This window comes from Elephantulus edwardii, unplaced genomic scaffold, assembly GCF_000299155.1.
Source record: "Elephantulus edwardii isolate Elephantulus edwardi_28Jun2011 unplaced genomic scaffold, EleEdw1.0 scaffold00015, whole genome shotgun sequence".
Lineage (NCBI taxonomy): Eukaryota > Metazoa > Chordata > Mammalia > Macroscelidea > Macroscelididae > Elephantulus > Elephantulus edwardii.
The window spans coordinates 1018817-1040864 of record NW_006399765.1 but is presented as its reverse complement, the minus strand read 5'-3'; the positions used below and the strand labels follow the sequence as shown (position 1 = coordinate 1040864).

At 37.3% G+C, this 22048-nt stretch overlaps 1 protein-coding gene across 1 annotated transcript in view; it reads left to right on the top strand.

The window, feature by feature from the left end:
• Positions 1 to 22048, top strand: part of AATF (apoptosis antagonizing transcription factor) — a 130457-nt gene that overhangs the window by 76456 nt on the left and 31953 nt on the right. The window contains exons 9-10 of the mRNA XM_006881668.1: positions 7515 to 7582; positions 10096 to 10176. Of these exons, the coding sequence (XP_006881730.1) occupies positions 7515 to 7582; positions 10096 to 10176 (149 nt within the window). The remainder of the gene's footprint in view (positions 1 to 7514; positions 7583 to 10095; positions 10177 to 22048) is intronic.

Genomic DNA, 22048 nt, shown 5'->3' with positions numbered 1-22048 from the left:
TTGTAGGGTTGCTGTGAGTTTTAGTCCATTCAGTGTCACCTAACAACAATCAGTAGTTTGGCAATAATTTGATACTACTGTTTGGAGTAGAAAGTGGTTGATTTGCCTTGGAATCTTGAAGGCATTGTTCCACTATCTTTTGGTACTTATTGCTGTTGAGAGGTTCCAATGCCATTTTTTCCCTGGCTTTTAATATGTAGACTGATTATATAACTTACTGTCAAAACTGGGGCACCTGAGATGCTCACCTGACAGAATAATAGGACAACAGACATAAACCATGACTCTTTAGGGTAAACAGGGATAATTTTTTTTCTCTTAAAGGATTTATGATCTTTTTAAAAAATGATTGCTGTATTCATATTTTTCCCACCTCCTATTTTATAGTTAAATGATAGAGATGAAAATACTAGAAAGATGGTGGTGTTATGTGCCATCCAGTCACCTTCGACTCATAGCAACCCTAACCCTCCCTAAAAAACAAAAAAACCCCCAAAAAACAAATAAACCTATATTTATGTACTTGGAAAAAAAATTTTTTTTTCTCTTCCCCTTCTCTAGATTCTGATCTCTGTTAACCCTTCAAGATTGATTGTCTTTGTGTGTAAAACATTTCTTGGTGGTCTTATGCCATAATTATGCAACACTGATGGCCTACTGGCAGGAAGCTGTGCTGTAATCCCAAAGACATGGTTTGAATCCACCAGCTGCTCTGCTGGGAGAAGGATGAGACATCTCCTACCATGCCAGTAACTGCCTCTGAAAACTGCTGGAGTGCCAGTTATGGGTCGGTTCTGACTCTACGGTACATAACAACATGCCGTAATTGTCTTTCTGTGACTGACATATGTTGTTCCAGCATATTTTGTTTTAATTTTATTCATATTGTGCAGTGTTTTGTTAATTTGTCAGTGATTCATAATATATGAATTACCGTTTTCTTTGGGCATTTGTCTGTTGATGGACACTTGGGTTGTTTCTAACTCTTTGCTGTTATAAATGGTGCTGCAATAAACATGGGCATGGATATATCTGTTTGTGCCACAGCTCTTTAGGATGCATGCCTAGTAGTGGGATTGCTTATTTCCAACCTTCTAAAGAAGCACCAGACTACTTTAAATATCAGTTGCACTGTTTTACATTCACACCAACAGTATACAAGAGTTTCAGTCTCTCCACATGTTGTTTAATGTATTATTGAACATTACGGATTTTGCTGAGATGAGGAGATAACTCACTGTTGGTTAGCTTTTTGTCTCTTTGATAGATAATGGTCTTGAGCATTTTTTTTCATGTGTATGTTGGCCATCCATTTTCATCTTTGGTAAAAGGCCTATTTATGTCCTTGCCCAGTTTGTGATTGGGATGTTTGCCTTTTTCTTGTGATGTTGGGAGTTTTCCATAAATTTACAAAATAAATCCCTTATTAGATGTATCCTTTGAATTTTTTTTCCCCCCAGCCTAGATTCTCTTTTTATTCTTATGGAGAATTCTTTTGATTTACATTTTTAAAAAAATTACAAGATTTAATTTTTAGGAGGTCTCAGTCATCTATCTTTTAACAATTGTGTATCAGTTATTTTTGATACTCTATTTAAACCATACCTGAAGCCTTCTAAATTTGCCCCAATTTTTTCTTTGGTGACTTTGTAAGTTTTAGGTTTTACCCCTAGATCTTTAGTCTGTCTTGGGTTAGTTTTTAAAATAAGATTTCAAGTATGGGTATTGTTTTAGTTTTTTTGTAGTTGGATAGCCAGTTTTGCCAGCACCATTTATTAAAGAAACTCTTGTTTTTTAAAAAACTCTTGGTCAAAGATCAGCTGCCCACAGGTAGATGGACTCATTTTTGGTTTCTCAGTTTGTCTTTTGGTCTATATATATGCCATTGTACTAGTACCATGGTTTTAAAATCAGTGAATATTTTTCCTTTTCTTTTTCTTCTATATTTTCTTCTTCAGTATTTCTTGACTTATCCAGAGCCTTTTTCCTTTCCATATGAAATTGGTGATTGCTTTTTCCATATCTTTGAAAAATGCTGACTGTATCTGGATAGGGGTTGCCGTATATTTGTAGATTGATGTTGGTAATATTTCCATTTTCAAAATGTGAAGTCTTCTGATCCAACAATAGGTGCATTTTTTCATTTATGTCTATCTCTGGGTTTCTTGTAGTACTTTTCATTTTCTTTATAAAGGTATTTTGTATCTCTGGTTATATTTATTCCTAAATATTTATTTTGGGCAACTGCTGTAAATGTCATTGTTTTCTTTATTTCCTTTTGTTATTATGGAGGAATCTGACTGATTTGTATATGTTGATTTTTTTTCCTGATGATAATATGTCTTGATGAAGACATATGTCTTTTAATTCATTGCAGATCTTTATATACTAATTACTTTATTTCAGTTTTAAGAAATTTGTACTTTTAGGCAGAAATTCTTACTAGAGAATGAGTAGAAATATCTCCCTCATTGCAAACCAATTGTCACATGTAATTTTTCCCCTAAGGCAAATTTCCTTTCTTACTCCCATTGTATAAAGGACTGACAACCATTTGTATTAGCTGCTTTTCTCTCCTTGCATCATGCCCTAGTCTTTGCTTTTATCTGTTGTAGTTAGGTGCCGCTAAGCCGGCTCCAACTCCTAACCGTCCTGTGTTCAACAGACCAATCCTCTACCATCCTCACAAACACCTCTTTGTGCTTGCTCCATTGTTGTGGTCACTGTGCCACCTCCTTAAGGATCTTCCTCTTCGTCACTAACCCTTTACTTTTCCAAGCACACTGTCTTTTCTTTCTTTTCCTTCCTTCCTTCCTTCCTTCCTTCCTTCCTTCCTTCCTTCCTTCCTTCCTACCTACCTACCTACCTACCTACCTACCTACCTACCTACCTACCAACCTACCAAAATCTTGTTTGTCAGGAAGAGGAAATATATTTTTACTTATTAGAGAGGCAGATGTGAAGAACATCATACACTTTCCCCCTAATCACTGTCATGAAATTGCTTCCTAATTAAGGAAAAGAAAAATCAGTAAAAGATGTCCAGAACCTCCTTCTACTCAAATATTCACTGACACCCTTTGTTTTGACATACTTTGCCTTCTCTCTTGGTATTACTGTTGTAGTTAGGTGCCCTCCAGTAGGTTCTGACACACAACTCCAGGTACAACAGACTGAAGCCCTTCCTAATCTTGTACTGTCTTCACAATTGTTACCTTGTTTGAACTCTTTGTGACAGATATTGGGTTTATACACTTCACTGAGTATCTTCTTCTTTTTTACTGACCTACTTTATCAAGGATGATATCTTTTTCCAGGAACTGGACAATCTGATAATATGAACTAAGAACATGAGCACATGTTGCAGGATTGCCTTCAGTGGAACATTCTGGTTATACTTCTTCAAAGACCGATTTGTTTGTTATTTTGAATATTCTTTTTTAATAGATTTGTTCATTCTTTTAAATATTTTTTCACCAATACTACAATCCACATATTCTTCTGTAGTCTTTTTTATTAGTTTTCCAGTGTTCACCTGTATATGAGGCAATTTAAAGCAACTTGACTTGAGTAAGATCACTTAAACTGCAAAGTAACATATTTGGTTTTTTGTGGTTTTTAAAAATTTATTTTAGTTTTGTGTGTGTGTGTGTGCATTGTATCGTCAAATCAGATCTGACTGGGACAGGAGGAGATTGTTCCTCCTTCTCCAGCAAAGCTTCTGGTGGATTCGAACCAGGATCATCTGGGATTGCAGTGCAGCTTCTTGCCACTAGGCCACCAGTTGGTTTATTTTTTTAACATTTTGTTGTTGTTTTGTTAAGTGTCAGCAAGATGTTTTCTTTTGCACCTTTAGCTTTATAGTTGAGACTTTTGTACAATTATTGCCTAGTTCTTTTACTACTTTCTTTTTAGTTTTTTGTTTCATGTTTAATGTCTTGTTTTAGTGTTTTCTCATAGTATTTTGTTTTGCTTGTGGGGTATACCTTTTCTTACTTCTTTGAGAATAACCATTGTAAGTTTTGTCGTTGGTTGTGGTGGGTTTTTTTTGTTGTTGTTCTTTTTAAGACTTGTTCTGTACTCTGCATTCTCTCTGACCCTCCCTTTTCTACCTGTTTTGGTAAGTGTTTGATGCTTCTTTATTAATGATAGCAGATATTTAAGGGTTCAACTAGGATCTTTGAACTTGAGTCAGTTTTTTGACTGGTGGGTTTCCTTGAAGTATAACTATACTTTGAACTAACTCTTGTTTAGATTATCATAATGTTCCAATGTCAGACCTGGATATTCCATTTTTTAAAGAGAAAGGGGCAGCCATCCGTTTTCTGTGTGGGGAATGATATATCAAGGTGGTAGCATTCTGTGAATAGGCTAGTGAAGGGGTAAAATGTCCCAGACATTAGCGTAGTACCTTTTCCTTCTACCTTTGCTGTGCCTTCCGATATCCCTGTGTCTTTATTATTACAGTTTTTCCAAGAAAAGATGCATATATACAAACATACACATACATGTGCACACACCGTTTTATTTATACACACACACACACACACACACAGGCTCATGGTTCAAAAAAATCAGATGTCTGTGTGGGTTAAAGGAAGGGATCCAGTAATACCTGCCCCTCCACTACTCCCAATTCACAAGGAGTCTCTGGGGCACATTGTTTCTGCCCTCACCTTCATATCCTCCTTCAACTTTCTTTGAAAAATTTATTAAAATCTACCGTCATTAGCTCACTCATTCTCTTTCTTCTTTTGGAGTAATACATTTATTTTATTCCTCTACTAGATGTAGAAGAATTGAGATAAACTGATGTGTTCAGTCTGTCATTGTTAATGGATTCTGTGTATAGTGCATTCTTTTCTAGATACAGTGTTTAAAATGCTGATTATAAAGTGCATACAATTACCTTTGCTGTTCCTCATGCATGCTATTGGTTAAATAGTTTTGCTTGTTTGCTTTTTAGGTTAAATAGGTTTTTGTGGTATACCTGGAAAGCCTAACCACACCAGTGATGTTCTCTTGAAAATAGAGAAGGAATCAGGTCATTCTGAGTTGAGAACAATTTGGAGGAACAAAAGAAACATATTCCACATATCTCTTAACTTTTCCAAATCACAAAGGAAGTTGCTGTAAATACTGTGGCATCATTGTTAAAATATTCACATAACTGTTTACAGTAACTTGAATTTTAGTGGAAAACTTTGTAAGTTTAAGCTAATATAAAAATTGAACTCAGACAGAATTAAATTTGCCAACCTTCCTGAAGCTTCACTTTTCAGCAACATTTTTTGAAACCTGTGTTACTAATTAAACTTAAAGTTAGTAGTAGTGATGACTGGCAAGTAATGATAGTTATGTGAATAATTTGCTTAGTTATATTTTTATTGTTGTTGCTTTCTCACTCCTGTCTTGAACACAACAGAACCTTCTGAATATTGGACCAAATAGACTACATCTAGCAGATAGACACTAGTAAGACAATCTTTTCAATTATGAATTACTAAAAATAGCTGTACAAGGCACATGAGTAGTGAAAACACAGCCTGGAATATGTCAAATACACAGATTGAGAGTAAACACTGCACCAGCATATAGTATTTGGATTGCAGAGACCACTGTAAATGCAATAGATCTGCTGCTGCGCTTGTGTGGTGCTAGTCCCCAGGTTTTGGGGAGAACATGTGGTCTCTCATCCAAAAGTTCTTCCCTATTGTTTCAGGGCACCTTCTATTTGCTCTCCAGTAGCCCTGACTGACCCAGCCTCAAAGGATCAGGGATGATTAGGAAAACCAGCAGTGGTTATAATCTATAATGTGTCTGGACTGTGAAATGTAGTCACTCTGTTATTTTCTTCCAGTTTATTCTTTCACTGTCTTTTTCTCTGTCTTTTTCAAATTAGCTGTCCCTCCTTCCAACCCTGCTTTTGACAGAATATTGACTAGGAACCAGAAGCCCATTTTTGCTTAGCCTTTAGGGCAGCTGTTTAGAGGCTAGCAGTGTTACATAGGTTTACTATGTCTTATGTCTGTGTAACACTGGATTTGGATCTTGTAGTTAGCTGCCAGAAGTGACTGTGATGAAGTAGGAGAGATAAACTGATAGATTGACTGCCAGAAAGATGTTGGGAATCAATCAGATAAACAGGGTAGCGAAATAGCTTGCTGTTTTCTAGTGATAATAAACCGGTGGCCTCTGGTCTCTGCATTTTAAAATGTAATGGCTGTGGCAGTAATGTCCAAAATAAGCAAATGAAAAACCATCATGGGAGGTTTTTTAATTGCAATTGCGGTATTCTTTTCCCTTTTGTAATAAAGAGGCATCCTAGAGAAGTGAATGTTTACAAATTTGTTTTACTGCTTCTAGTACCTACTTATATAATCAAATGAGAATTAGAAAATTAACTACTTTGACTGGAATTTTTTTCCTCCTTTATTCTCCCACAGGCTTCAGCTACTTAACTGGGTAAAATATCTATATTACTACCATATCCTACTGAAAGAATAATGAATTATTTTTGTGACGAAACAGTTTTTAAAGTAAAGCAGGTATTATTGACAGATGATTAGCAGTAGTTTGTTTTAGTATCTTTTCTTCAGTTTCTCTTTAAAGGTTTTTTGAAATTTTAATCTATGTTGCTATTTCTGTGCATGTAGTATTGATGTAGGAGAGATTGTATATAGTTTTATTGTTATAATTTAAAATTCTACTCCTTTATTGCTTAATATTTAAATCCATTGCCTTCTCTTTACCTAGGACTTTAAGATTCACTGTGTATTCTTAAGTATGTATGAAAGATATAGATTTAGATTGCATGAACCTAGGATTAAAAAGAGAGTAATTTAGAGTTCCCATAGATAGTTGTATAGATTGAAAAACGATCCTGTGTATTGTATTTGCAATATAGGTGACTTTCTTTTGATTGCCTCTTATAATTTTTGTGGCTATAACTGCATTATATAGTCAAATCACTTAAGAAGTATGGTAGAGTATCAGGTATAGAAAGCAAGAGGATGAAAACCACACTTATAATGATATACAGTAAAGGCTTTTTCCTGAGAAAGACCTTCCTGCCTGCTAGAGGTTATAGGTCAGAAGTTAACCATGTACCATTATCCTATTGGTGAGGAGCTGATGGGTTTTCCGTTTTGCCATACAGCCTTTCCTATCTGACCTTTTAAAGATTCTCCATTGATATCGATGAGGTGGACAAAACTAATCATAAAAACAATGAAAGGAACATTGCACACTCATTGATCCATTTGAAATGAACTGCTGTATAATAAGTCTTCCAAATGGACTTCTAGTCTCAGCTATTGCTATGCCGCCTTTTTAAAGATATATAAATATGAAAGGGTTAATGGGAATTCAGTCATGCTCTTGCCACTGGGTTATTCTTTATTGATTGTAGTTTTAGAGCTGTCACCTTGCCATTCAGAAATCCTACTGTGCCCTTTTAAAGCCAGTTGGTGCTGGGAGATGATAAATAAATCAGTTGCTTTCCTTTACCCTAGCTCCTGCGAGAACTCATAGAACGGAAGACCAGCTCGTTGGATCCCAATGATCAGGTGGCTATGGGAAGGTAATTTAGACATTGTTTTCTATTCATGTAAGCAACATATGTGGATAGTCAATCCTCAACTTACCATGACATTCTATTCTGAGGACTTGATTAGTAAATCAGTTCTGATGTAAGCCACATACTTCTTTTAAAAAGGATTTCTTTTTTCTGTTTATTTCTTATTTTCTTTCCCCTTCTTTTTCTTGTTGTGTACCATCTAATTGGATCTGAGTGGCACAGAGGAGATTGCCCTTCCTTCTCCAATAGAACATCTAGTGGATTTGAACTGCATGCTTGCAGTTCAGCTTCTTGCCACTAGGCCACCAGAGTGCCCTCAGATTTCATTATTATTGCTTTTTATTTTCAGTATCTTTATAAATTTGATCTTATTTGGGGGTTAGAAACATTACATCTCAAATTACAGTTATTTTAATAATATTATGTGTTAACGGTGATAAACCATAAGGAGCAGTGGTGGCAACAGTGCATTATATATATGTTGGGTTGCTAACCAAAAGGTCAGCAGTTTGAATCTACCAGATACTCATGAAAGAAAGAGATTTACAGCCAGGAGGATGTTGCCATGCATTGGAATCAACCAGCTGACAATGAATTTGCTTTGTTGGAATGATAAAATATTTGCTTTTTAAAAAGAAGTCTTAAGTGCATTTTGTCTTATGTTGAGGACTACTTGTGTAGGCTTTCTGCATGAATAATATGTGTAATATTTTCTCTCTTTGAGCTACCTTAATTCTGCCTCAGACAATGACTAGCTTGATAATTGTAAAAATTAAGCAAGATAATATGAACTGTAGTTGTTGTTGATGATTGCCGTAGAGTTGAGCACAACTCATACTGACTCCATTCTGTCTTAAAATTAAAAAACATGAAAACTAGAATATCAGAAGTGTTATTATCCTAATTGCCATCATGCAGTTTGAAAAGAGTTTAGATATAACAATGTCTGCCTTCTGCGCTTTCCTCTTTAGTTTGGGTTGTGATTATATCCATATCTTTTAGCTGACCAGTGAGGAAAAAGGAGTCACTCAGATAATGTACTTTCAGCTCTAGAATGTAGCACTGGGTACAACAGGTTCCTTGCTCACAGTTGAATCTGCTTTGTTAGTCTATCCTAATTTAGACCTCCACCTCTTCATTAAAAGCTTCAGCACAATTAGAAATGGAATGTGGAAACATTACCCAGTTGTCAGGGTAGAATGTAAAGTAGTGACGGAAGGTGCTTGAGTGTATGCTTTATCCTGCAGTTGGAAAATAAAAAGGGCATTTAGAGTGCTACCTAATGAATAGTGTACATTTAAATAGCCATGAGCTATAATTTGCAAAAGCATGAAAGGAAACAAAAGCTGCAAGTGCCAAAATAGGATTCAGGGCAAAATAGCATTTTGAGAAAGCAGTGAAAAAATGGGTGTTGATTAAATAGTTTTATGTGAGTAAAACATTATTTGAATTTTAGGACAGGATGTTGTTGATATTTTGTGTATCTCTAGAATGTTAGAGAGACTTATTCGCTATAAATTTAATGGGATAGAGCAAATTGCATTTAAGTAGTTATTATACTGTACATTTATCTGACTTTACAATAAAATAGATTATGGTAATTAAGATTATATTAAGATTACAGTAATTGGATTTCCCTAGATTTCTCCCCCTCCCCCTATGTTAAGTTTTCATTGTATAAATCAGGTATGATGACTGGCTTTTTAGTCATCTTTCTTAAACATTTGTTCATATAAGTAATTTATGAAGATTTTCTTAGCCTAGTGGCCTTTATTTGAAAAATTAATTCCTTATCTAAAATGATTATAGAATATGTGATTCTTGTTTAGATCCTGGTTCAAACGAACCAACTGTAAAATTGAAACAATCAAAGGAATTTAAAGACTGACTGTATAATTGATAGTAAAGAATTATTAACTTTCATAACCATAATGATATTGAACTTTTATTGTTGGGAGGGTATTCTTGTCTTTAAGTGACATACTGCAATATTTACAAATGAAATGAAAATCAAATAAAATTACTTTAAAATTAATATCCCCAGTGATAATTATAAAAAATTCACAAAAATTAGAAAGTACAAAAAAACCCTAAGGCTTGGATATTAGCAAAGAGAAAATTAGATTTAAAAAAATTCATGTATTCAAACAGGAGTAGCTTCATTAATAACAAAACACATTGCACAACTAAAACATTAAAAGAAAACCCAAACAATTCTACTCAATTTAATGGGTTTTTCCATAGACTGGTAGATCTAGTGCTTATCACAGCAACCCCAGATTCTAAGGAGCATTGTTAACTAAATTTGCTGTAAAATTTCCCAGCTACTTTTTAAAAAACCATTGCACAAATCATCTTTAATTGATTAGTCACTTAGGCCCCTGACTACCTTGAGGAACTTGATGTAGTTTGGTGGTTTCTTTCTGCAGGTTGTTAGTGAGAAAAATTCCAATTTGCCAATAGGCCTAACTATTTCTGTTAGTGTTGATGCGTAACATTGCTTGTGACTTTTCCAGGCAGTGGCTTGCAATCCAGAAATTACGAAGCAAAATCCACAAGAAAGTAGACAGAAAGGCCAGCAAAGGAAGAAAACTTAGGTGAGTTATTTGTTAGAAAAATTAACATAGTATGTTTTATATCTCTATTTTGGCATATTGTCTATTAGGTGATTGAATTTCATCTCCTTTAATGATTGGGAAAATAGTCAAAACATTATTTTAAACATTTTTGGGACTTAGTTTTCCTGATTCTAACATGAAAATATGATACTGGTTACTTTTTGTTCCATTCTTGTAAGTTGTTGTTGTTGTTATTATGTGCCATCGAGTCGCTTGCGACTCATAGCAACCCTATGTACAAAAGCTCTATATGCTCTTCTGTCCTGTGCCAACCTAGCCATCTCAAATGCACTTATTCTTACCTCTCCAGTCACAGAATTGATCCATCTCATCAAAGGTCTTCCTCTCCTTCGCCACCCCTCCACTCTGCCAAACATAATATCCCTCTTCAATGACCAGTCCCTCCTTGCAACATGCCCAAAATATGTCAGACGAAGCTTCAGAATCCTTGACACCAGGGAACATTCTGGCTTCACCCTATCCAGGACGAACTTGTTTGTTCTTCTAGCAGTCCATGGTATATTCAACACTCTTCTCCAGCACCACAGCTCAAAGGCATCAGTTCTCTTTCTATCAACCCTATTCACTGTCCAACTCTCTGATGCATAGCATGTAATTGTGAAGACTATACTATAGCCTGGATCAGGCACACCTTAGTCTCCAGTCTGACATCGTTGCTCTTCAGTACTCTTGAGAGGTACCTCACAGCCGACTTTCCCAATGCAATTTGTCTCTTGATTTCCTGACTGCTGTTACCAAGAGTGTTGACTGTGGAGCCAAGTAAATTAAAACTGTTAACTATCTTAATCTCTTCACCATCCATACTGATGCTGCCAATTGATCCAGTGGTGAGAATCTTTGTTTCCTTGATGGTGAGCTTCAGTTCATATAGGAGGCTGTAGTCCTTGATCTTCTGCAGCAAGTGCTTCAGGTCCTCCTCAGTTTCAGCAAGCAGGGTTGTATCGTCTGCATAACACAGGTTGTTGATGATTCTTCCACCAATCCTGATGCCACATTCCTCTTCGTATAGCCCAGCGTCTCAGATGATCTGTTCTGCATACAGACTGAAAAGGTATGGAGACAGAATACATCCCTGATGAACCCCCGTCTTGATTTTGAACCATGTAGTGTCTCCTTCCTCTGTTCTGACAACTGCCTCTTAGTCCAAGTATAAGTTTTGCATTAGCACAATCAGATGTTCTGGAATTCCCATTCTTCTCAGAGTCAGCCACAGCTTATTGTGATCCACACAGTCTAAAGCCTTTGCATAGTCAGTGAAGCACAGATAGACATTCTTCTGGTATTCTTTGCTTTCTGCTAAGATCCATCTAACATTAGCTATACTATCCCTAGTACCACGACCTCTTCTAAATCCAGCCTGCACATCTGGCAGTTCTCTGTTGACATATTGTTCGAAACGTTTTTGGATAATTTTCAGCAGAATCTTGCTTGTATGTGATATCAATGATATTGTTTAGCATGTATGTTTCCATGAGAAATAACAACAAAATAAAGACAAGGTCCCTCAACCCTTCTGAGCATGATGTCCTTCTCCAAGGACCTATATCTAGTCTTTTCTTAATGAATTCTAATGCTTCATATTCTTTAAATCATAAAACATTTAATTCATAAAACAAAGAATGTTAGAGCAATATTCTTCCACTTTGTACATCACTCTTTGTCAGTTTGCTGTACTGAGGTAATCTGGATTTATTGTGATTCTGAACCTTGTGCCGTTGGGTGTGAAATGGCATAATGGTTTCCCAATGTGGACAGTGTTTGGTCGAGCTTCCACTTGTAAAACAGGTTTGGAAGTGGGAGTGACATCCACTTCCTAAACCCCATGCCTGTGGAAACTCTATGAACTGGGAGAAATGACGATAGTTATAGAAAGGCATTAGGTCTTTTGTTCATGGAGTCACTGTGAGTTGTGCTTGACTTGACGGCAACCAACAACAACAAAGATAAGGTAGTTGAAATTGTGACAGTTTTTAAAAAATAATTTCTATAAAACTACATAAAGACTTTAAAAAGTCTTATTTAGTGGTGCAACCAATATGGAAGGCAATATGGCTCTTTCACTACTGGGAATATACCCCAAAGAAACCAGAGCTGCCACCCAAACAGATATATGCACACCTATTTTTATTGCTGTGTTGTTTACAATTAGCAAAGAGATGGAAGAAACCCAGGTGCCCACCAACAAATCAATGGATAGAGAAGCTGTGGTATATTCACACAATGGAGTACTATGCATCACTAAAAAACAGAGAACTTATAAATTATACAAAATGGGTGACCCTGAAAGACATTATGTTGAGTGAAATATATCAGTCACAAAAGGACAAATACTGCATAATGTCACTGTTATAAAACAGGACTCACAAGTGGTTTGGGGGTAAACTAAGAAAAGAGGGGATAAATAATGAATATTGCATTGAAACAGATGAGGAAAGAACTATCTAAAAGGAATATTTGATTAGATATTATTTACATGACAATAGTGCAGAATAAGAGGTGTACAGCAAAGTGGACTGGGGTGCAAAAAGTGAACGGGATTGAGGGTAGGATGGGTAGAGAAGAAAAGATGCAGCAATGAATGAATGGAAGTCCAAGTTTTCTGTAAACTTTCATGAAAGTATTAATAAAAACATAAAGTCGTATTTAAAATGGAATTATATTGGCCCATTTCCTTATAAAATAGGATACCCCTCCCCCACAAGCAGAACTGAAACTCATTGCCATTGAGTAGGAACTGACTGACTGACTGAGTTGGCCCCCCAGCTGGTTTTTCAGGAGGCTGTAAATTGTGCAACTTTCCCATCTTTCGGCCATAGAACCACTAGTGGATTTGAACCTCCAGATATGTGCCACCTTTAGATTAGCAGTATACCTCTTTGTAGATGAATATATAATTTTATAATATGCAAACATTGAAATAAAATAACATAAAACCTCAGTGTAAAAAAAAATTACTTGGGAAAAAGTCTGTATTAGGAGAGACTAAGTTGATCTTTTATTTTAAGGAATAGACTTTAACCAGTATTTAGCAAAGCTCATCAGGAAATGTTTCTTTGTCTTTAACTTGCAGAAGTACAAACCAAGATGTAATAGAAATAGAAACGAATATGTATGAATAAGTTAAAGTAAACGGTAACATTTTAACCTGAGACTGAAGAAATGACTTTGAATCAAAAGAGAATGACTCTTTGGGACTCACAAAGGGGTTTGAAGAGCATGCTCACTCACAAAGTGAGACCTTGTGAGAGTTGTTGTGATGTTGGGTGGTGTTTGAGTTGAGTAGAGTCTGGACTCATAGTGCCCCATGTACAACAGAATGACACAGTGCCCCGTCCTGAGCTGTCTTCCATCAGGGCTGTACTTGAGCTCATTGTTATCAGTGAGCCATCTTGTTGAGGATTTTCCTCCTTTTTCCTGTCCTGCTGTGTGACAGCGGATATCTTTCTCCAGAGACTGCCTGTCTTGGTAATATGCCCATAAAATTATGTGAGACAAAATTTTGCCATTCTGAGCTCTCTGGCTGCATGTCTTCCAAGACAAATTGTTTATTCTTTTGTCAGTTCATGGCATATTTCATACTCTCTGCCACACTACAATTCAAAGGCATCAATTCTTTTATTTTCTTAATCCATTGTCCAGGTTTAACATGCAGGAGATGATTGAAAATACCATGACTTGAGTGACTTTCTTGCTTTGTTACACTTTAACGAGATCCTTTTCAGCAGATTTGCCTAGTATATATGGTGTCTGACGTACTTGTTGTGGTTATGTGCCATCAAGTTGCCTATGACTCTTTGTGACCCTATAAACAATGGTTCTGAACCTTGCCCTGTCCTGAGCCAACCTCATTGTCTATGACACACATGACCCCATTGCTACAGTTACTATGTCAATCCATTTCGCCTGGGAGCTTCCTCTCATTTGCTGGCCCTCTACTCTTCTAGTCATGTTATCCTTCTCCAAGGACTGGTTCCTTCTGGCAACATACCCAAAATATGTGAGACATAGCTTAAAAATCTTTGCCTCCAAGGAACAGCTTGGTTTCGCTCTCTCCAGGACACACTTATTTGTTCACTTGGCAGTCCATGGTGTGTTCACTATTCTTCTCTAGTATTATAACTCAACAGGATCAGTTTTTCCGTCATCCTAGGCACTAAAAAATGCTAGTTTCTTTTGTTTCTCTTCCTATTGGTAGTTCTGTTACAAATGCAGGCTTTTCAAAATCAAAATGAAAAAGTCATTTTTGCATTATTGTATTTTATGAATTTGAGGGATCAAATAATTATATTTGTATGCCCCTTGAGGGCAAGCACTGTGTTGCTTTGTCTTTTAAGACAATTCCAAATTTATTTTCTAGTACAGTGTTTGTAGACATTAGTCAGCCAGAAAATTATTTTGGATTATTATTATAGTAGTAAAATTAAAATGCTTATCAGGTAATGAGAAATGGCTATAACTGTAAACATAAAATAGATTAAGAAATCTAGATGAGTGTTAAAGAAGTAAGCACTTTCTAGCATGGCAAATAAAGTAGGATAACATGAGCTTATTGTTTTAAAAATCAGAGTTGTACTTTATCAGGTAGAAAGAAAAAACAGATTCTATTTAGACAGAAACTGCCTTTCTTATATTCATCTATTAAACTAACCTTATTAACCTTTCATTAGTTGTATGTATCAATGAAATGATTTATTTTTGTTCTTGTAGCATTGTTAGTAATTGAGATCTCCACAACTCCATGTTCAGAAGCATTTAAACATGGAACAGACTGCAAGAACATGGAAATAGCCCATATGTCCAACTACAATTGAATGGATTGAGAAATTGTGGTACAATCTGGAATACTACACTGCACTCAGGAGCAGTGATTTAGAAAATTAATACATAACTTGGGAGAGACTGGGGAGCAGTATGCTGAGTGAACTAATGGCAGTGTCATAAGGACAAATTCTGTGTAATACCATTATTATAAAAATAGAAGGATAACTAGTAAAATGTATGAGTATCCAAGGAGGGGAGGGATGGAATAGAGGGGTGAAGAATGGCAGGGAGGAAATCACAGGGTCACACAGTTTGATGGCTGGAAGGAGAGAGGATAAAGGAAATGGGAAGGATCCAGTGGGGATCTGGAAGGACAGGGTTGGTGGACAGTTTAATGGTCATCAGTTTAGTAAAACAAAGAATGGGAATGAATGTATGAAAGAAACAGTATGAATGAAGGATCGTGTGAAACACAAGTGTGTATAAACTTTGTAAGCAAACCAATATAAAGTGACATTTTTTCCAAAAATGTGAAAAATAAAAATCCCCTCAAGATCTGACAGATAAGTCTCAATGCTTAGGGGAGGATTCCGTGTCCGAGTCCTAGGTACCCACTCTAATGTACCACCTCTCTGGTGGTTCTGCAGGAAGGTCTGTGTCGCTGAGCTTCTGCTCCAGGACTGGCTTCCTGTGACTTAGTGTCTCTGCTCTTCTAGCAGGTCCATCGTATGTCAAGAAAGGGCTCTGGGTGGGTTCTGGAGCCTTCCAGATGAAGGCCATGTTTCACCTGGATTCTGTATGCTTGTGTTCCTCTCTTGTCTTGAGGGCTGCAGGCGGGGTGTGAAATGCTTTCATGTGTTACCGTTTGCTTGCATGAGCTGCATAAGCCCGTAAGTTTTGTCTCGCATACTTTGAACAATTGCTAGGAGAGGCCATTCCTTGGAGAAGGGACATCATGCTTAGAAAGGTAGAGGTGGAAAGTGAAGGAGAAAAAGACCTTCAGTCAGGTGAGTTTACAAAGTGACTGCAATAATGGGCTTGAGTGTTGTCAGAGATTGTGAGAATGGCACAGGATAGGACAGGGTTCAGATCTGTTGTTCATAAGGTCACTGTGATTCATATGTGACTCGACAGCACCTACCACCACCCCTACCACCACCATTGATAGTACTGTAAAATGGTACAGCCACTATGGGAAAGTATATTGTTCTTCCTTAAAACATTGGAAATAGAAATATCCTTTGAACTAGCAATCCCATTGTTGTTGTTTGGTGCCGTCATGTTGTAGACGACTCATAGCGACCCTATGAACGAACAGCCTGAGCACTATTCGTACATAGAGTTTCCGGAGGCAAGCCATTTAGGAAGTGGATGCTGCTCCTGCTTCCAGGCTTGATGTAGTCGGGAAGCTCCAGCCAATAACTGTCCACCATGGGTACCCATTACCACGATTGGCACATCACTGTCACAGTCTTCAGCATCACAGCAACCACAAGTTACCTCTGTACAGCAACACACAGACCAGTGCTATACCACCTAGAAGAATGTTTGACAGGAAAAACAATTTGAACCTGGCCGAGGGCCGCAGATGAAAATCACCCACCTTCGGCTTGGTAGCACAGCTTCCTTTCCACTAGGCCAACGTAACTCGCTCTTTGTCGTTGTCGTTGTTATTGTTTGGTGCCGTCGAGTCGTAGATGACTCATAGTGACCCTATGAACAAACAGCCTGAGCACTGTTCGTACATAAGTTTCAGGAGGCAAGCCATTTCGGAAGTGGATGCCGCTCCTGCTTCCAGGCTTGTTTTAATTGGGAAGCTCCAGCCAACACTGTCCACCGTGAATACCCATTACCATGATTGGCATATCACTGTCAGAGTCTTCAGCAATCCCATTACTAGCTATATATCTATCCCAGAGACATCTGTGAGACATGGATAGATATATACAGATCCTTATTCATTCCTTCATTGTTTATAGTAGCAAAGGGATGAAAATCACTTAAGTGCACATTCACAGATGAATGGATAGACAAATTCTGTACATACAGTGGAAGACTGTGTAATGTTAAAGAATAAGGAAAAATTCCTGAAATGCTGTATAACATGGATGAACATGGAGAACATTATGCTGAGGAAAATAAGGCAGACACAAAAAGACAAAAATATAGTATGAGTCCACTGTCATAAAAATAGCTCAGGAAAGGCTCCCAGTGCAAAAATCAACCGACCCCAGATGGAACTGAAGAAGAAGCTATTCAGGCGATGCCATGTGCTGAACCGACAGTGGTGACTGAATCACTGGGTGGTCAGGGCTGTGATAGATGAAGGCCTGATCACGCGGCACCACCTCAAGAAGCACTCATCCAGTTCCCGTGCCAACATTACCCTGTCAGGGAAAAAGCAGAGGAAGCTCCTCCAGCAAATCTGGCTGGTTGAGAAGGAGAAGGCAGCTATGGAAGTGGAAGCCTCCCCAAAGCGATCCAGGACTAATAACCACAGCCCATATGCCAAAAGACAAAAGCCCCCCAGGAACCTTGAAGATGAGCACTAAATCTCTCACTTCCTTCTACCAAAAGTTTTCCACTGGCACCAGCAGGCAGAGTTTCAGTGGATTTTGGAGGAAAGCACTGTCCGTTTGCACTGGCCAGGTTCCTCTTTGATGATGGCCTGGGCTGACCTATCCTGGAGGGAAGTCTTGGGAGGAAAGAGGGTAGAGAAGACAGACTGGAGAAAGGGAGTTGTCTAGTCGTCAATTCCATTTGCAGTAAAGCTCTGGAGTCCAGGCTGGAAAAAAAAAAGCTCAGGAAAGTGTCCAAACAAGACAAGATTTTCTTTGATGGTTACCAGGGAGAGGTGGGAAAGGAAGGAGATTTGGTCATTAAGTAATAGACACATAGTAATTTGGGTAAAGGGAAAGGCTATGTCAAAAAAGGGGTGTTTAGCATAATATCACTAGAGAACAGGAAGACACAGAGAGCTGCACCAGACTTACAGACAACAACATGCCATTACACATCTCTATACTATCAGTAATCATAAACACCAGTCTATAAGTAGATATATAGAAAAGGAAAAAAGATATGGTGGGCAGAAAAAATAGATGATTCCACAAGTTTTTAAAAAATAGATTGGAGGGGAGCTCTGGTGGCCTAGTGGCAAGAAGCTGCAACTATAATCCCAGAGGTGCACGGTTCGAATCCACCAGATGCTCTGCCGGGGAAGGAGGGGCAATCTCCTCCTGTACCAGTCAGATCTGATTTGTCAGTACACGCACACTAAAATAATAAAATTAAAAAAATAAATTTAAAAAAAAAGATTAGAAATTTATGACAGGAAGGGCTGACATAACTAGGAGATAATACATAGACATAAATAAAGGAAAGTTGTTGGTATTTAAAGAGTGACTGTGAGGAAATAAAAAAGGTGTGAAGAAGCAAAAGAAGGCTATAGTGACTCCTTGGGTTTCCAAAGAGAACTGGGTGAATTGTGATATCATTTATTGGTGTGTATAAAGAGAGGTTGCAAAGAGGAAATTAGTTGTTGTCAAAGGAGAGAATATGATAGGTTCAAAATATTTTTAATTTAATGCTGTTTTGATCCAAGTTCAGAGATATCTTAGATGCAATTATTAGTTGACATGTTGAAAACCATTTAATTGCTATTTCCCAAGAAGTGTAAAAGGTGATGAGTATTAACCTTGAGTACTCTGCACATGCTTGAGCAAGAGTTAAAGAGAACCACTAAAGAACTTGGAAAAGGGATAGTCATTGAGGCAGAGGACAGGAGAGAGTGCTGTAGAGCAAAAGGAAGGAGAACATGAAAAGTTCAGGGATGCTGGATGTATCAGAGAACTCGAGGACAATAGGAAGTGTTCTCTGATCATACTGAGGTTTTTTTTCTGTGAACGTATTTCTCTAGGCATATGATGCCGTTGGTTACAACTGTAGAAGTCTAGAAGCCACAAATGAAGAAATTACTTAATACTTGAAAGACTTTGAGAATTTCTGCATAAACTTGTGCTGTCATCACTGGTTTGTCTTATAATGGCTTTTGGAATATAGCGGATGTGCCTGCAGAACGCAGTGTGCAATTCCAGTTATTAAGAGTAGAGAAAATTTGGAAAATACAAAGTCATCCCTAGGCAGATGTCATTGTTGCACATAGTATCTATCGAGGGACCAAACTATAGTCTCAGAATATCTCTCCTAAGGTATTTATCAATTACAAAAGGAAAAATAGTAAACCTCACAGTTGTGTATCCCGGGAGACCTTCCCTTAACCGAGGGCTTCTGATTAACATAATTTTTTTTTCCCCAGAGTTTATATTCTTTGTGGAGCTCTGGTGGTATAGTCTGTAAGATGGTTGTGCTGCTGCTGTTCTCTCTGTGGTCCAAATCCACCAGCGATTTCAAAGGAGAAATATGGGCCATCTCTTGTGAGATTTGTAGCTCACTAGGGAGAGTCAGTAGTGAGTTGGTTCCAGTTTGATGGCAGTGAGATGATAATATCTTTTGTGTCTCAGTAGAAGGGCATAGCATCATTTCTGTGGCATTCTTGTCCAAATTGCATAACCTCAAATTCACTATAAGAAAATATCTATTGTGAAATATCTATATATAGCTCCAATTCTATATTCTCTTTGTCAGTAGGAATAAATCTAACCAGATGCACAAAGGATCTATTGAAAGAAATTACAAAACATTACTACAAGAAACAAAAAGAGACCTGGAGAAATGGAAGAATATACCTTGCTCATGGATAGGAAGACTCAATATTGTTAAAATGACAATCATACTAGATTTACACATTCAGTGCAGTTCCAGTTCCGTTTTTCAATGAGATGGAAAAGGCAATCTCCAATTTCAATGGAAAGAGGCCCCAAATAAGTAAAATACTCCTTAAAAAAGAGAAACAAGGTAGGAGGCATCTCACGCCCTGATTTCAAATCCTAGTACACTGCTGTGGTGGTCAAAACAGTGTGGTACTGGTACAGTGACAGACATACAGATCAATGGAATAGAATTGAAAACCTGGAAATCAACCCATCTACCTATGGTCAATTGATTTTTGACAAGGAGATAAATCAGCTAAGTGGGGAAACGACAGCCTTTTTAACAAATGATGTTTACAAAATTGGAAAACTATCTGTAGAAAACTCAAGCAAGATCCACACCTCACCTCTGTACACAAAAGCAAACTCAAAAGTGTATCAAGGACCTAGGACTAAAACCAAGGACTTTAAACTTCATTAGAGAAAAGCTTGGAAGAACTCTCAGAGTCGTAATCCACAACAAGAACAGTCTTCCAAGCATCCTGAAAAACCTACAGCCAAGACAGGATGAAATAGATGAATGGGACCTTCTAAGAATCAAATCCATGTGTACATCCAAAAACTTCTCCAACAGAGTAAAAAGAGAAGCCACACACTGGGATAAAATATTTGGCAATGACATGTCTGATAAGGGACTTATATCTAGAATTTATAGAATATTTGAATGCCACAATAACCCAACTGAAAAATGGGTTCAGGATATGAACAGACACTTCACCAAATAAGACATTCAGATGGCAAACAAACACATGAAGTGTTCAAAATCCCTAGCTCTAAGATGCAAATCAAAACAACTATGAAATACCATCTTACCCCAGTAAGAATAGCATAGTACAACAGAGCAGCAAACAACAAATACTGGCTAGGTTGTGGAGACACTGGAACCCTTATTCACTGTTGGTTGCAGGGTAAAATGGTGCAACCTCTATGGAAGGCTGTATGGCACTTTCTCAAAAAGTTGCAAATAGAAATCCATTTGACCCAGCAATTCCACTACTGGGAATATACCCTAAAGAAACCATAACTGCGACTCATGCAGATCTGTGCACACACATGTTTATTGCTGCTTTGTTCACAGTAACAAAGAGTTGGAAACAACCCACATGCCCATCAACAAATGAATGGATAGAGAAACTGTGGTATATTCACACAATGGAATACTATGCTGCATTGAAAAACAAGGAACTCTTGAACTGTTATACAAAATGGGTGACCCTGGAGGACATTATGCTAAGTAAAATATCTCAGTCACAAAAGGGCAAATACTGCATAGTGCCACTGTTGTAAAACAGGACTGGTAATGGAGTTGGGAAACCTAAGAAAAGAGGGGATAAATAATGTATAGTGCATTGAAACAGATGAGGGAGAGAACTCTATAAAAGGAATATATAATTAAGCATTATTTTCATGACAAGATTCCGGAAAAAGAAATGCATAGTAAAGTAGACTGGGGGGAGGAGAGTATTGTATAATGATGAAAAAGAATTTTTTTTCTTTTCAAAAAGAAAAGTGAACTGAGGGGAGGGCTGGGCAGGGAGGAAAATGTGCAACAATGAATGAATGGGGGGAAAAATAAAATGGGAAGAAAAAAAAGACCATATAATCTACTGATACCTAATAAGATAATGTCACTTTAAAAAATGTCAGACAAATCTAAATTGTGACATTTTCTGCAAAATAACTTGTCAGTACTTACCAAGGGAGTTCTGGTGGTAGAGTTGGTAGCAAGTTCTGCTAACCCAAAAGTCTTGCTGCTCTGACAATTTGAATCCACCAGTGGCTCTTTGGGAAAGAGACGAGTTCTCTCCTCCTGTGTGATTTATAGTCTTGGAAACCCCATGTAGGATCAGATCTGAGTCAGGACTGGCTCAGTGACAATGAGTAAGAATGACAGAGAGTTCTCTTCAAAAGTGTCAAGAGCACAAAAAATAATGATAACTGAATTGTCGTAGGTTGGAGAATATTACTGATGAAACAATTGGTATGTGACCATAAATTGAATCCTGGAAAAGAAAAAGGACTCGAGTGGAAATTGGTAAAATTCTAATACTGACTATAGTTTTTTTAGTTAATAATTTTGTGCCAGCATTAATTTTCTGGTTTGACGATTGCAACTGTGTTTATATAATTTGTTATATTAAGGGAAGCTAGGTGAGGTGTACACCTGAAGTGTGTACTCTGCACTGTTTTGCACATTTTTTGTAAGTCTAAAAGTTATCATAAAGAAAATTTTTTTT